At 38.4% G+C, this 17,394-nt stretch overlaps 1 protein-coding gene across 1 annotated transcript in view; it reads right to left on the bottom strand.

Moving 5' to 3' along the window:
• Positions 1-11,487: 11,487 nt before the first annotated feature.
• Positions 11,488-17,394, bottom strand: part of RTKN2 (rhotekin 2) — a 68,736-nt gene continuing 62,829 nt past the window's right edge. Inside the window, exons 11-12 of the mRNA XM_044662946.1 lie at positions 13,240-13,347; positions 11,488-11,852 (exon numbers count right to left, since the gene is read on the bottom strand). Of these exons, the coding sequence (XP_044518881.1) occupies positions 11,488-11,852; positions 13,240-13,347 (473 nt within the window). The remainder of the gene's footprint in view (positions 11,853-13,239; positions 13,348-17,394) is intronic.

Genomic DNA, 17,394 nt, shown 5'->3' with positions numbered 1-17,394 from the left:
GGGGGGGGGGGGGGGGGGGGGAAGAAGAGAAAGAGAGTGGGGAGAGAGAGAGGAAGGGAAGGAGTGATGAAGAGAGAGAGAAAGAGGGAAAGAGAGAAAGGGAAGAAGAAAGAGAGAGAGGGAGGGAGGGAGAGAGAGAAGGAAGGAGGGAAAGAGTCTGGCTTTATATAAGGAAAAACATTCCTCTCATTTAAATTATCCCAAAGTAAAAAAAAAAAAAAAAAAAAAAAAAAAAAAAAAACAACACAGCTGTGGGTTCCTCACTAAAGGTCTTCGAATGAAGCCCAGTCTTGACTTTTGAAGTGTATGGCAGGGATCCTTGTTCAGGTTTTGGTCTGACTAAATGACTTCTGAGGTCCCAAATAATGCTGAGATTTTATATAAAAATGAAATAGTTTGTTAAGTAAGTACAGAAATGAAGGTAAACAAAAATGCTACATGAGATCTAAAGGAGAAAAGTACATCCCAGATAATCAAGTCAATCCTACTTTCACATATGAAAACCTTTTTACTAAATAATAGCTTGATTTGGAGCAAAATTTAAAGAAATGCAAACACTTCAGTCTTCTTGTTACTAACATAAATCATTTCAATTACTGTAATGTTAAAAGAGAGAATCCAGGTTAGGTAGCTTCCAAAAGTCTTGGTTCCTTGACCTATACCTTCTGATGAGCCATTTGGCTGAGACAGCATGGTGGCTTGGTGGCTAGAACACTGGGACTTATAAGCAGAAAGATCTGAGTGCAAATCTGGTCTCAGACACTAGCAACTGGCTATGTGATCCAGGGCAAGTCATTTAATCTGTCTGCTTCAGTTTCCTCATCTGTAAAATGAGCTGGAGACACACATGGCAGATCACTCCAGTATCTTTGCCCAAAAAAACCCAAAATGGGGTCATGAAGAGTCAGACATGACTGAAAATGGCAGAACAACAAAATTAAATCTAAAAAACCCCACTTTCCATTCAATTTTCTCCTCTGTGCTCTCAGGTCTTTCTAACTCAGAAAGAGATGATGGAGGGAAAATTACACCCTGGCTTTCCCCTGGATGTTGCTTGTCTCCTTCTCAATCAAGATCACAGTTTGGTTCAGATTTAGAAAAAATCTCACAGATCACCTATTCGACATAAAGAAATTGAGGTCTACATAGCTTAAGTGACTTGGGTACGGTCATATAGCTCTTGTCCGAGGCAGAATTTGAACACATATTGGCTTGATGCCAAGTCCAGAAGCAGCCATCTTTCTTTAATAAAGCTCATTCTGGCAGATCTCTCACTAACATGTCAATTTGCAATTTTTTCTTTTGCAACACGGCTAATATAGAAATGCTTTGCATGACTGAACACGTATAATCTATAGTGAATTGCTCGCCTTCTGAAGGTGTGGGGAAGAGAGAGGAAGACAATCAAAATTTTTTTAAGTGAAGGTTAAAAATGTTTTTTAGAACTCATTTGAGAAAAAAATAAAATTTTAAATTAAAAAAAAATTGTAGTTGGTCTTTCCCATCATCTTTCCTTGGATGATCTCAGAGACGGGGATTCTGGCCCCATTGTTCAAGGCTCCTTATTTTGGTAAGAGTGAATCTTGTGAAGAGAAATATTATAACAAACTCTCGTGGCATTCGCCTTTGGTATTTCAGTGACTCAATGAATCCACCCACAGAGACAGTGAACTTTGAATTAACTGCTTTGAAGAGCACAGCGAAGTAAATCTTGATAAAAATCAAAGGCTGAGGAAATCTTGTTTGACAGAAGGCACGCACAGAAATGCTCCAAGAGCACACGGCTCGGGGAGAAACACTCATTCCCTGACAGACTAAATGAATAATAACAGTTCAAGCATCTTGAAATGCCCTACGATCAAAAGGCAGAAAGGGTTCTTTTTAAAAAAAGAAAAAAAAAGCAGCCTTTTAGTACCCTGCAAGAGCTCAGGCCTGGCCCTGACACGAGGTCTCTCAGAGGGTCTCAACAAGTCGTTGTGTCTGGCCTCCAGTTTCTGGCGATGAGTGGAGGAAGGTTCCTGGGCTCTCACCAGAGGAGGAGACCAGTTGGCCAAAGGATGCACAGGATTCTGGAACAAGGGAAAATGAGAATCCAGGAGTCAAGTCGAAGAGATTCTATTGGCTCATGGGGAGAGGGGCTCCCCCTCCAGAGCACAGACCCTGGATCCCAACCCTGGGCCGTAGCAGCCTTTAGGAGAGGCAGCAAATGTCACAATTCTGCAATTGAGAATGGCTGAAATTAAAAATCAATTGAGGGAGACCAGCTGGGTGGCTCAGTGGATTAAAAGCCAGGCCCTGAGATGGGAGGTCCTGGATTCAAATCTCAGCTAGCTGTGTCATTTTACCCCCATGGCCAAGCCCTTATCACTCTTCTGCCTTGGGACCAAAATACAATATTGCCTACCTTTTACTGCTCTTCTGTCTTAGAATCAATATATGATATTATATGGAATCTCTATCGTATCAAGAGGCAGTATTGATTCTAAGATGGAAGGTAAGGGTTTAAAAAAATTGAGGGGCTTTCAGAGGGCTTATATCCATTTTTAAAAAAAAATTTTTTTTAAATTTTAAACCCTTAATTTCTGTGTATTGATTTATAGGTGGAAGATTGGTAAGGGTAGGCAATGGGGGTCAAGTGACTTGCCCAGGGTCACACAGCTGGGAAGTGTCTGAGGCTTATATCCATTTTTATATATCCATTGTCCCATCAGACCCTCATAACGACAGCAGGAGAGGTGCTATATAATTATGTATTTGTGTTTATACATATAAGAGCTCCATTTTGCACATGACAAAATGGCGGCCCCAAATGGATCTTGCTTTGTTTTTTTTTAATTTAATAAGTTTTCTCATTGGAAAAAATGGGAACAATATACTAGAAGATCTTGATTTTTATGGAAGAATAAATCTCTAAAACTGCTGGATTTAGAGTCAGAGGACCTCAGCTGGGTTCTTGGCACTCCCTTTTCCTACCTGTGTGGTACCAGCTAAGTTCCTGATCCTGCCAGGGCCTCCATTTCCACACCTTTAAAATGAGAAAGATGGACTAGATGACTTCTAAGATGGAGCTCTAAATCTACAGTCTTATGCCCTTTCCACGGTAATTAAGTAACAGACAACCAAATCTGAACTCAGTTTGTCTCCTGGCTCCACATCCCAACATTTCCTCCATTATGTGGCACTGGTTCTTGGACAATAGAAATATAGCCCATTCTGAGGCTCATATTCAAGGCCTTTCCAGTTGAAGGGGCAACTAGATGGTGCAATAGATAGAATGCCGGGCCTGGAGTTCAAATCTAGCTTCAGATACTTACTGGCTGGGTGGCCACGGGCAAGTCACTTAACCCTGTTGGCCTCAGTTTCCTCATCTGTAAAATAAGCCATAGAAGGAAATGGCAAACCACTCTAATATCTTTGTCAAGAAAAGGAAAACCTAAGTTAGAATTTATATTCTGCTTGCATAGACTCAAGAATGCCTGGTCAATCAAACACCATAAAGAAGCTTTGGGAAGAATTTAATGGAGGCTGCTTTCCTTTATTATCATTAAATAAATGTTATCTTGATTCATGGAGGGCCACAAGGTTAAAAAAAAATTATACAAACAAAATGTAGCATTGCCCTCCTAGGACTAGAACACTAAGTTCATGAACACAACAGGTTTTGAATACTGGAGAAAAAATATTAGAATTTTATTATAGAAATTATAGAAATAAACCAAAGAAAAAATATTAGAAAAAATTAGAAGCAAAAATCTCTCCATTGGTTTGGAAATATGCTTTGGGTATGGCCGACCTTTCCTTTCATTGTCTTCTCAGAGTTTGGTACAGAGTCTGGCACACAGGAAATACATGCTTAGTGATTGATTTGATTGGGAGTTAGGAATTTAGTCATGAACTGACTTTCAGGAAAAAAAGGCAACAAGTCTTCCTTGCATCCTAGGAAGCAATAGGAAGGCTTTTTTTTTTAATTTAATAAGTTTTCTTATCAGAAAAATGGGAACAATATACTAGAAAATCTTGAAACTATGATTTTTGTGGAAGAATAAATCTCTCAGAGGCAGCTAGGTGGCTCAGTGGATTGAAAGCAAGACCTAGAATTGGGAAGTCCTAGGTTGAAATTTGGCTTCAGATACTAAACTAGCTGTGTGACCTTGGGCAAGTCACTGAACCTCCATTGCCTAGCCCTTACTGCTCTTCTGCCTTGGAACCAATACACAGTATTGATTCTAAAATGGAAAATATTTTTAATAAAAGACGATAGTCCCTGCTTTAACATCTAGTGGAGGAATAAGCCATGCATGCAAATAAGAAATTGGATAGAATCTGGTAAGAAGGGAGAAATTCAGACAGTTGAAAGAGATGGAAGGAAGGACCAATTTCAGCTTGGGGAATGAAGAGGAGAGATATGTAATGCCTTGATAGAAAGGAGTACTAGGTTGGGATAGAGCTAATAACCCAGTTGACCTAGAGATGGAGAATGTACAATCTGGTCAACAAGGCTGGAATATGGCAGAGTCAAAGCTTGACCACCAGTGTTCTAGCCTCTAAGGGTCCCCTTCCACTTTATCGGGCTGTTCCTTAGAAAAGAGGATGACTTGGATAAATTCAGTACTTGCTGAAACCTTACTTTATACTTACTCTCTAACTGCTCTTTTCCCCATTGGCCATTACAGACTTTCCTCTCGCCTAACACGGCACCTCGAGGCCATACTTCGCTTAGTATCTTTTCTGTCCCATCTCCCCGATGAGATATTGTTGGTCATGAACGAGGGTCAACTTAAACCCATAATGTAGCTTCCCTCTACCCACTGGATCGTTTGTAATTCAGTAGGTTCTATTTTTTTCCCTTTGTTAAAATTACAGGAAGAAACATATGGAACCTATTTTGATTGAAAACACTGGATGATATATGGAGCCAGTAATGAATTTTCATTATAAAGAGCCCATGTACACATGACCACATGCCCTTTATGACTACAGCGGAAAATGCAGCACTTGGTCTCTACAGTATTAGGTTGGCAACATTTTGGTTTGCACTTCTCAAAAAAAAAAAGTATTTTTAAGATACGATGAAATCCACTCAATTTTTCGACTTGCCTTCACTTCCTTGAAGATGTATCTCAAGTCCTCTGACGTGAAATTGTTCCTGATCCCGCCAATGATTAGTGCTCTTCCTCCAGCATTTCCTTGTATTTCACTCCTTGGTAAATGTCCTTATTATTAATTTTAAATTTACACCCCGTATTTTACATGTGCCTGTCTCCCTCTTTGTATACGTATTCTCAGCAGAGTGCCTGACACATAGCAGGTGATGAAGTGTGGTCTACCGTAGTGGTCCAAACGCATCGTTCCTCCGGGAAGACCATGGAGAAAGAAAGCATGTTCCAAAAAGAGGTGGAAGAATTTCGGCATAGGTTATGCTGTCCTCCTGGAAAAATGAAGTATAGACCTAACAGTAATTGAGTCAATGATGCTCTTTTCTCTTCCCATCTCTGTCTCTTAAGATGTTCTCTGGGAATAAACGAGGTGCTAAAGGAGGTGGCATTTAGCGTGAGTGGTCTCTTCGTGGCAAGTTCAGTTTCTCTCAGGTGCCTAATTTTGCTATCAGAGTTACTTAGCCATTGGGGAAATTCCACATTGCTAAGCTATGAGTAAACTTTCCATTTCATGGACAGTATAGACTATGAAAAGAAGAAATCTAGTAATTCAAGGAAATGTTATATGCAAAGAGTGAGGGATGCTAAATCGATCCAATTCTGCATTTTACAAATGTTAGCTACATCAGACAAGGCTATGAGGACGTTAGTTTTACGATGAACATGAGCGCCTGGCATGTGTGCCCACTTGATTGAACTCGGGCCACCATACTGTTTATTATTGTCAGTATTAACCCAGAGAAAAGTTCTTTAAGGAAGAAGCAAAAAAAAAATGCACTCATGAATTGGTTCTTTGAATTTACAGATGCCATGAACTCGTGGCTTCTACTTCCTTAAGGAAATATAAGTCTTTGGTACAATGAATCCCTTTAATTGAGAGATTCAGTTTAATACATATTTGAAGCAGAAAAAAAGGCATACAGGACACAAATCCTATGTATTTCTCAGTAAAAATAACACTTCCTAGACAATTTAATGTGAGACGAAGATATTATTTTTAAAATCTTAAAGCTGTACTTCATAGTTAAGGCTAAACAGCATTAACCAAGAAGTTAGACCATCCAGAACAAACCTTTGCCTATGATTAGTACCCATAAAGCAATTAAAAGTAAATATGTAAACATTTAACTATGGCAATGCCTTTGAAATGTAAGTGTAAAAAGACATCGCCATCTACATTACAGTTTAAGACTAATGGAACGTTTAAGATGTACCAGGAAATTAAACTGTCATCAGTTAAAGTTTAATTAGTGTTTTAATATTTCACTCTTAAAAACACAATTTGTGTTTTGCTAAATTCCTACCATATTGAAAAAAAAAATTCTCCGAGCGATGGCATTTCTCTGCCAGTTCAGAGTAAAGGATTCTATCTCTCCCACCTCTCCTCTCTTCCCTGTATTACAGGTGATTGCTTTTTAAAATGGCATTTCACATAAATTGTACCAAACTGCCCTATAATTCCATTTGGGGCTGAACTAATTAACTTCTCAGCAGGTGGCTAAGGTGCTTGAATCCATGCCTGAAGAAATACTTGACTGCTTATACAATACAAACATGTCTAACTGACCTTACGTGGGTTGTCTCTAAATCATCACAATTTCCATTTTTAATAGTCCCAGGTAAAATACATTTAATAGAACCCCAAAGGGCAAAGATAAGGCATTTCTAAATGGATTTAACTTTCCACATACATTTGAATCCATTTAAAAAGGCGCTCACGGGGGTCAGGGGGTACCTGAGAAAGTTAAAATGGATTTCGTACAACTCGCTGGAGAATTGGCATGCCTGATATTTTCTGGAAAGCTGTTTACCTTTGGAGGTGTAAATTCTACGCTGACCAAATGCCTTCTAGATTTACATCTTTGGCCCCACTCTGTGATTCCATTATTTTTTGTATTTAACCACTGTTGACTGTCAATGTGGGAAAATACATTAATGCGATTATAGTTCATTCTATAATTTGTTATATATGTATCTAATAATTACATTAAGTTAATTACATAGCAGGCTACATTTTTTTGCCAGGCATCATCTGGGCATCATCGCAGAATTGCCTCCCATCTACCAGCTCGGTAGAGTTTCACTGATTATTAGACGATCATTACCAACGTTGGGCTGGAGTTTCCAGTCAAAGAAGGCTTTGTTTCGAGTTTTATCTTCTGTCCACAGGAAGAAACAAGGAATGTGGAAGGACAGCCCATTAAAGCTGATCCAGCACTTTTTTTACAACTCGGCATACATTCTCTATATCATAAACTGCCACCGTTTATTGGAAATGAGATAAAACGGACAGGTTTTTGATGAACTTCATCATGGGTTTAACTCAATACCTTCCAGCGGATTTCAAGAGTGGAAGCTTTTTGTATGAGAAGGATATTTTCCATAGGGTGGGTAGTACATGGAGAGGCAAAGTGCAAGACAAATCTTACAGAAAATATCCAATTTAGTGTATTTTTCTCAGGGTGTGTGTGTGTGGGGGGGGGGGGGAGATAGCAAATCTTTCTGATATATCCCAATGATAACTATAAATAATCAAACTATAACTATAAATAATCAAATTAGAAAACTGGCCTTGGATTGGGAAATGGCTTAAATTCACTGATCAATACCTATCAGCTGATAAATAAGCAACTCTTTGAGGAAGGTTTTTTTGAGTCGTCTTTAATGTAGTCACATTCTTGTCTTTTGTAACCGACGTACGCTGTACATCTATTACATACAGTGCTTTTACAGACAGGCATTTTTCCTAGAAGTTGTTTCTAGGAAGCATATTACTTTATGAGGACATCTTATCACTTTAACATGTAGAGTGATGACATTTATTAGGCCATGGTATAGCTGTGAGACAGTAAAGTCCCTGTTCTATTACAATAGCTTTGGAAAGAAATTTCATTAATTTATCCTAGATTTTTTTTTTCAGAGCTAACATAGATACCCTAATGGTAATTATGTAGTTGTCTACACCAGAGCATAATGGGAAAATGTACAATTTAAAATACTTTTTTACTACACTCCATGGTCTCGTGCTACTTAATCTAATAAATCTTAAGCAAACAGGGCCCAGATCTCAGCAATAGCAAGAGAGGGCTGCTTCTTTTTTTGTTTTTTTTTTTTTAAAGGCAATTTTAACTCTTTCCAGACGTTACGGTAACAAGAATAAGTTATTTCCTTCAGTGTACAAATGGGACCAGAGATACCTCAGAGTGAAAGAAAGAAACTCTAAAGAACAAACAAATTTACTTGGGGTTCATAAGGAGGATCAGATTACTCCAGAATAAGTCTTTAATGCATCAGATGCTGGGCATTCAGTTCATAAAGATTTCTATTAAATTATGGATGTTCGAAATTTTCCTTTGTATACTATTTATAATCGATCTTCCTCTACCTCTTTATAATCTGGTCGCATAAGCTTCCTAAACACAATCACTTTGCAATCTTTAAAAGTGCTACACAACTAAGAATTGTTGCTATTAGCTTTATTTACAACAGAAGTTATGATTCAAGATAGACATTTTTGAATATAGCCAATGAAGGATATGTTTTGCTTGACTGCCTATTTGTTAAAAGGTCTTTCTTTTCTTTTTTTCCCTTTCATGGGAGGAGGCAGTAAGAGGGAGAGAAATGACGTTTGTTCATTGAAAAAATAAAACATTTAAAACAAACAGAACCAATGTTATTCTTGGTCTCAGCCCATCAGTAATCAAGAGATCATCAGGAGGACCGTAAAGGGGTCCAGGGTCATCCACGTCCAATGGCAGGGAGACATCCAAGGTAGCCGTCTCCACGGTCTTCAAAGTCGCCCATGGAGGACAGGTACAACTGGTGTGTAAATTATTTTTGTAGTCGGGAACTTTTAACTCACATCAAACTAAAATCCCTCTTCTCTGCTGTCATTTACATGAGAAATGAGAAGGATGGAATTCAAAAGTTTCAAGAGAGGTTAGACATAAAGTGGTTCCAACTATGAAAAAGAGAATGGTCGATCCCAGTGACACAAGCCATTTTGCCCACGGCATATTCTCGATATACAATTAAGTAGAAACAGATGACACAAAATACTATCAAAAACAGTCCTATTTAAAAAAAAAAAAAGAATTATTTTACATTTTAATGCTGGCATTTTCCATTTAGACTTTCAATGTCATTTGTTAAAAGGGCAATCAAAACTGCAATTAATATAAACTTCTTTGACTGGAGAAAGGAAGTTAGTTTTATTTCTAGGATTTCATAGGCAGACTCTACCATAAATTACCCTCGCCAAGCATCCAGGGTTCCCTTCTGACCAGAGATCATGTCTCTCCTTTTGTTCCTCCAGTGGTTGGGGGAAATTTTCCCTCATTCTTTCTCTAAATCTTGGCCACACACAAAAGTTCACGTTAAGATCTGATACCAAAAGGACATCATTCTGTGTATATGCTTCTATAGACAGACATGTATATAGACAAACACGTGTCTTTTATACATAAAAATTGCACATAGATGGCAAGATATTAAACAAAAAAAAAAAATAAAGGCCCCAATTAAATTAACAGAGACTCCTTTGGCCAAGCACTTACTTTGCATTGTAATAATGAAGCCCTGATCCAAGATTTGGAGCTTTTAATAGCTTTAAAAAGATCCCCAGAGATTAGGGAACAGGGCAGTAATTTAATCCTTGTATTTTTTATTTCCTTCTTCCAACAACATTTAGAATTCAGTAAGATTTGAGATGGTTAGTGTTGCTACTGACACCTTATGGAAAATGCTTTGTTTGGAAATTTGGATTAGATTTTTAAAAAAACAACCCTCTGTTCTTGCTTACAAGGAACGTTATAACAAGAAAAGGGCTTTTTGTTCCTTTAAGGTGTTCATCTGTTCCTGCTGTTTATTCCTCTCCTTGAATTCATAATCCCATTTCTGTCACCATGATTAGTTGCTATGGAAATTACCACCTATGGAAATTATGTCACTGTTGTAAGAATCTGACTTTAGGTAGATAAGAGACAACACATTATAAACCCTTAACTAAGAAAAGAAGATCAAGTTTAATACAAATACTATTTATCTGTGTTAAATATGGAAAATTAATACCACATTCAACTTTTCTGAGAATTCCTAATCTGCCATCTGCTTTGAACACAACTGCTAATTAAATGTTAAAATGTTGGCCAAGCACTCAATTACAAACCAAAGTTTGAAAATCCAATGTTACACAATAGGAAATTAGGGCTGGATTCAGGAAAGGGAATTTCTTGTTCAATAATGCATAGAACATTTTGTCATGTATAATTTCTGTAGGCCAAAATTGGATATATTTGACTTGCAGGGAGATGAATGGTAAAATACAGCCACAGGCTTCATCGAGGAAACAATTTTAAATAGTGCATTAAAAATTCCTTTTAAAGATGAAGAATTCAATATGATTCCAGAATTTATCCCAAGAATTTAAAAGGTCAAGTCTATAAACTGGTGACTAATACTGAATTGGAGCCAGTGAAATGTCAGATGAGAATTCCAGAATATTAAAGAAACTTTCTTGGGTGGATTTGGCAATTTGTGGTTTGAATAAAACTTTTGAAATATGAATTAAACAAACTTTGATTCCCATTAAAATTCACAGGATGAATGTATGACACATTTAATAACATGACTAATGATTCTCTCCCCAGTCCCCAGATTTTCGGTTCTATTCTCACCGGGGCCAAGTTTATACTATTAAGCTGGGTGCAAGTTAACTGTTCCAGATCCTAAGACTACATTTAGAATCTGATTCATTCTGTTGTGGAAACAACATGGAGACATTTAGGTACAGAAAAGAAACACAGAGCAGCTAGGTGGCACGACCTGGAGTTGGAATGACCTGGGTTCAAATCTGGCCTCAGACACTTTTAGCTGAGGGCCCCTGCACGAGTCACTTAACCCCAATCGCCTGAGCCATGCTGCTCTTCTGTCTTGGAACCAATACACAGTATCGATTCTAAGATGAGAGGTAATGGATCTTAAAAGAGACTGACAAAGCAAGAGTGGGAGAGAAGCATTTCCACTCTAGAAAACTTGTTTTCTCCCCTAATTAATATTATAAAGTCTTGATACATTATCACTATCCATATCAATATGAATGGTTATCACAGACGTTAAGGATATCTCTGAAAATATAAGTCGATGTCCAACAGCAACTAACACCGGCTTTTGCCAAGCCAGCCATTTACACTCGGGATGGCGATGAAGATGTTGGCTCGAGATTCTCTGATGGCTTTCTGACTTGGAGATGACACTGGCTTGTCTTGGACATCTGGCCTGAGAACTGAAAGAATCGGATGTGTCTTCTTCATTGAGAAGCAGTTGCAGGTTCCTATAACTGGTGCATTAAGGACGATGTACTCAACAAGGAGGTCCGAGACACAAAGCTTGTCTCTTCCCAGACGTTTTCCTTGTCCAACTGGCCTGCCTTGGTCTGTCCTTTCACGCTACACAGCGGCTTCTCCGAAGGAGTCGAAGGCGCTCGCCTTTTTTTCACTTTCTCATCATTACTGTTTAATTGTTCGTTTGCGGGAAGCACAACAACATTTTTATGGATGACCATTTGACGAGTTCCATCAAATATGGCAGCCCATGGGGATAAAGGTCGCTCTAGGCCAATAAAGAACTTCCCTTTAGTATCTTCATTTTTCTTCTTTACTTCAGTTAAATTCTCCATTTTCATTGGGGAATCAATGCCTATAAGGATTTCAAAGGGGAAAAAAATTAAAAATATTTTTTTACTAGAATTAGGACTAATTCATTTCTCAACTTCAAAAGCTAATGTGGATTTTAGACCAACACTTTAGACGAGTAATTCTAGGATGTTGAGAAAATTTGGGTCCCCCTAGTATCTCTGAGTCTCAGTTTCCCACTATTAAAAGAACAGATCTGGATTAGATATACTTAATGGTCCTTTTCAACTTCAAGTCCAAGATCCTATGATTATGATTCTGTTTCTTAACCAACCCAATTCTCCTGGAAGCATCTGGCCAGAAGTAGCCCTTTCCATTACGCCTGGGTAAGGCACTGCTAAGGGGGATGTTGTGCCCCACGCTGACCAATCTCTATTATGTATGTGTGTATGTGTGTGTGTATATATACACACACATACACATACATTATACATACATATAATACAGATAGAATATACATATAATACACATACATTATACATATAATACACATATAATATATTACATATATGTATGTATAACACAACAACTTCGCCCCGCTTCTGAGTAATAGACTTTCCATTTTCTCAGTGGTCTGCAATACAAAATTTCAGACTGTTGTAACTGAATAAACATTTGGCCTCTGGACTGGAGGAGTCTCTGCCAGAGGGGAAAAGCCCAGAGACACAGAGTGAGGCCTCACCACCCCCATCAACTGCTCAGTAAGGAAAGTGCCGAGTAGAAATTGCTAGTTACACATTAACTCCTAAACAAAACGACTGTATTGTCAAACACTGGAAGGAGCCTGTGGACAGAGGGGGACAAGGACAGGTTAAAGCAGAAGATAGTTGTGACTTCCTACCTATTCACGATACGGGATGCAAACTCAAAGCTCGGATGTTAAAAACCCTTCAAAATATGGGAGAATAGAATATCAATGAGACTAGAAGTTCCAAACTTTTCCAAGTACCAAACATTGCAATTTTCTCTGGCTAAAGATGAAAGCTTTCCATTCATTAATATTCATTTTCCAAAACCACTTAAAAATGAATTTAATAAAAGAGAAAAAATTACAGTACATGACTGTAATTTGGAATATTGTAAGCTTTCATTTTCAAAATTTTCATCAGCTACTCAGTTAATGTTTATTTCCCCTGTACCTTTATTCATACTGAAGCCTTAAAAATGTGTTTGATCTTAAGCATTCAAGCTATGAAAAATGTGTATTCATTAATTTTGTATTAATTCATATATTAAACATGAACTCCTTAGGATGTAATCATAGTCTTTTTTCATTCATTCTGACGGCCCCTAAAAAATTCAGCATTTTAATGTCAATAGAACAAGCTGTTTGAATACAGACAATGTTGTTTTTGTTACCCTGCAGCTTGGAAAAGACAAATCCCACTTACTCATATCATGGTAGACTGAGGTCGCCTCTTTTGTCAAGAACAAAGGTGGTTTCCGTGGTGACATAATCTCAATTTTCATAAGTTCTTCACAACAATGCTTCCATTGGCCTGAGAAAGAAAAGACAGACTAGACTAAAATATAAATGCAAATCCATATATTTTATTTTTAACAGATGCCAGTAAATTTAATCTGATTTGTGAGTAAACCTGAAAAACATCACCTTTCAATAAACTCGCATAAAAACCCCATAACTCTCCTCACTGTTAATTAAAAAACCCCAATATTCAGGTAACGGCAATATAAAAAGATAAAACATTTTCTTTCTTAAAAGGAAAAGTTCTTTGCCCAGATATTAAGCTATGTTCTCAGAAGAGAACATGTCTGACTTCTTTACTCAAAGGACAGTAACCACCCCTTTTGTGATTCCCAACTATGGCTAAAATAAGAGATGTTCATTTACATAATAAATAAAAGCATTCAGAAAAGTAAAAATTGCCTGAGATGAAGAAATTACCTGAAAGCTGAAAATATGCAATAAAAAAAATCGTAGTTTTGAGGCATGACTTTAATTTGGGAAAATGTAACTAAGAAACGAGAATTGCCAATTTAACAAACAATTGCTCTATTATCTAAGATGATTATCAGTCTTTTGACAACCATATAATGTTGGAAAATCATTCTCTTTTCTTTAAGTGAAACCAGTTATTAATAAAAGATTGGAGAGATATCACAAGATCTATTTCTAACTTGAGCAAATTTGTTTTAAGGGAGACATTTTAAAATGAGTAGGCAGTGGAATCTGAAAAAAAATCTAATCTTGGAGAAAGTTAAATTTAAAAAGCTTGGGAATGATTAACTGTTCTTTCAAAACTTTTATTTTAAAATCAAACCCTCAGATTGATTTCCCTTGGCGGGGCTCCAGGAACACGTGTTCATTCTCTGTTCGTTCCTTCATCTCGGTATTTATTGAGAACCTACTAAGTGCATCTAGCCTATGGCTGCTCATCGCTGGCCTGGCCATTAGTTACCCGACATAAAGGCATCCTATGGACCCCCGAGCACAATGTTTATGCACTTCTCCACAAGACCAGGAAGATGACTGTAGTACAAATGCGTGGAACTTTTTAAGGCTGATTTACGGCCTACCCGTTCCCTGCGTTTTATTATGTTCTCAATATCCACACTCATGATTCCAGTCTGACTGGTTTTCCTGGCTTAAGAAATTAAAGACATCTCATTTTCAGACGAGTTATCTGAACGGTTTTCCAAGTTTTGCTCTAAAATACTAGCAGGTTAATTAATACGGTTACAACCTCCCGGGCCATTCACCTCAGGTAAATAAGGAAAATAAAAAACCTTTCAGTATGTTTTATGGCAGCCTGTTAAGAATGGTATATGGCAAAGATATGGCAACAAGCAAGACAGCAATTGAGGAAAGGCATAAAACTGAGGATAAACCTTCGAGAGTGCCCTGAGCCAAGTTTAAATCTCCGGGGATCTCAGGCCCTGCACACTTCCCCCCTCTTTTAAATAAAGACATAAAAGCGAGCTGCCCCCCTCCCCCCCAATCAACCTCTGGTCTAATGAGAAAATAATGAAACAGATTGTGGACAAGCCAAGCAGGATGTCTCTGCGGCCTTTCTCGACAAACTCTCAAGTGCGGGCTTTTTACTGCACCGATTAGCTGAAGGACTTCCATTGTTAAACTGCTGGCTGAATTTTGTAAAAGACACTAATCTTGTTCGAAATTGGAACAGAACAGAACGCCACCTTCCCCACCGGATCCCTCACAGCAGCAACTTCTCCAGTCAGAGGAGCATCGATTCAGTGAAATGTTCCCTGGCTATCTCTGCACAAGCGAGTGCGGCCATTCTGGCAAGGAAATAAACAGCTGCTTGTGTTTGTGGGGTGCTGAGAGCCAGCCTCCATTCTGCAGAGTGGACAAGAGCTTCCAGCCCTAGAACGGGTCTCTGCGGGGCCCTTGGCCTGGCAAGGGGATGGGAGAGCTGCTGGCAGCTAGAAGGAAGGGCCAGATCCAGCCTGGGCTATCCTCCCTGAAGCCTGTGCCTGCTGCGGCCATGGCCCCCTCCCCAGACCATCTCTCCTTCCTCTAGACCAGTGATTCCCAAAGTGGGCGCCACCGCCCCCTGGTGGGTGCTGCAGCGATCCAGGGGGGCAGTGATGGCCACAGGTGCATTTATCTTTCCTATTCATTGCTATTAAATTTAAAAAAAAATTTCCAGGGGGCTAAGTAATATTTTTTTCTGGAAAGGGGGCGGCAGGCCAAAAAAGTTTGGGAACCACTGATCTAGGACAACAAAGAACCCTCGTTTTCCTGGCCGGCCGGAATTCAGGCACACAGACTATGAATGATCAGCGGTCTGGGTCCAGAATGGTGCAAGGAGGCCCAAAGTGCCAACCTCACCACTCTCACGCTCTATATTCAAGCCTCACCCACTCCACCCACAAGTCTCCCTCTGCCTTTTACCTGAGGGCCATCCTCCCTCCCTCCCATTACAGTCTCTTTGGAATCAGCCTTTTGGGGCTGGGGGAATGGCTTTTCCATTGGCATTTTTCATCCACTTGATTTTTCCTGGGTGGATAGGAGAAAACCTTCCTGAGGGATGTTGGATGTCATTCAGGAGGCTCTAGGGGGGCCGCTGCCATTAAAACAAATATCCTACTGACAGGAGGATCAGGAAGAACCCACATCTCTGGCACTACATGCCCACCCATAGAGAATCCCTGGCAAGTCCCCGAAGCCACCATAGGACACTTGACATTGTGCCTTGTGGTATGGTCATTACACAATGACTGGGGTAACTGATTAAAACAAATAATAATTTATTATTATATGATATAATATACAATAAATAAAACATTTAAAAGCAGTTCACTCTAGGCTTATTTTACCTGCTTGCTGTTTGTGTATTTTTTTGAGAGAGCATCACTTGTATGTAATAAAGATCATAAGTGGGGGCAGCTGGGTGGCTCAATGGATTCAGAACCAGGCCTAGAGACAGGAGGTCCTAGGTTCAAATCTGGCCTCAGACGCTTCCCAGTTGTGTGACCCTGGGCAAGTCACTTTACCCCCATTGCCTAAGCCTTTACCACTCTGCCTTGGAGCCAATACATAGTATTTACTTCAAGATGGAAGGTAAGGGCTTTAACAAAAACCACACGTACATCAAATAAATAAATATTATGAGTTTGACCTAGATTGGCCTCTATCAGCAGCATCACGGTTTTCTGGGTTTCCTTGTGGTGGCAACTGACTTGTCTTAGTTAAAATTTCCTTAGAAAATGGTAATAAACTTGTATGGATGTCTGTTACTTTATCCATTTCTAAGTCTCCTGCATGAATGGCTCGTTTAAATAAGTCAAAAGACATTTTAAATTGCACATCACATCTTATTTTTATTGTTCCTTCTAATTTGGTACTAATTTTTTTTTTCTAACAATAGATGCACACAAGTGATTAGGAAATGGTAACCAACTGTTTTCTATATGCTAAGATAAAATCAATGTTCTGGGTTTTTCCCCCCATTACCTTTTTTTCTCCTTTAAATATTTGCTACATTAAAATATTCAGGTAATGCCCTTCTCTCCCCCCATTATAGGGGGTATAATTTGACAAAAAGATAAAACTGTCTTGCTTATTTCTATTTATCAGTTCTTTCTCTGGAGGTGGACATATGCAAGTCATTCTTCAAATAGTATTTCTGTTGATTGATATATATCAATATACATATATATATATATATATATACATATGTATATCATGCTTTCTTGGTTTTGCTCATTTCACTCCTCAAAACTCTCGTTAAAAAATTTTATTAGTTTCCTATGGTGAAGTAGTATTCCATTATAATCATATGCCACAGCTTTCTAGTGCTTGTCACCAAAAGAATGGATATATATATATTAGATATATATGTTGTTATAATTAGATAAATATATATATAGCTATATATATATATATATATATATATATATATATATATATATATATATATATATATATTAGTGGACTTTTTTTTAAACCCTTAGCTTCTGCGTTTTGGCTCCTTGGTGGAAGAGTGGTAAGGGTGGGCAATGGGGGTCAAGTGACTTGCCCAGGGTCACACAGCTGGGAAGTGTCTGAGGCTGGATTT

The sequence above is a fragment of the Gracilinanus agilis genome, chromosome 2 (genome assembly GCF_016433145.1).
Source record: "Gracilinanus agilis isolate LMUSP501 chromosome 2, AgileGrace, whole genome shotgun sequence".
In the NCBI taxonomy this organism is placed as follows: Eukaryota; Metazoa; Chordata; class Mammalia; order Didelphimorphia; family Didelphidae; genus Gracilinanus; species Gracilinanus agilis.
The sequence above is the reverse complement of the archived record's forward strand: the minus strand, read 5'-3'. Positions and strand labels throughout refer to the sequence as shown.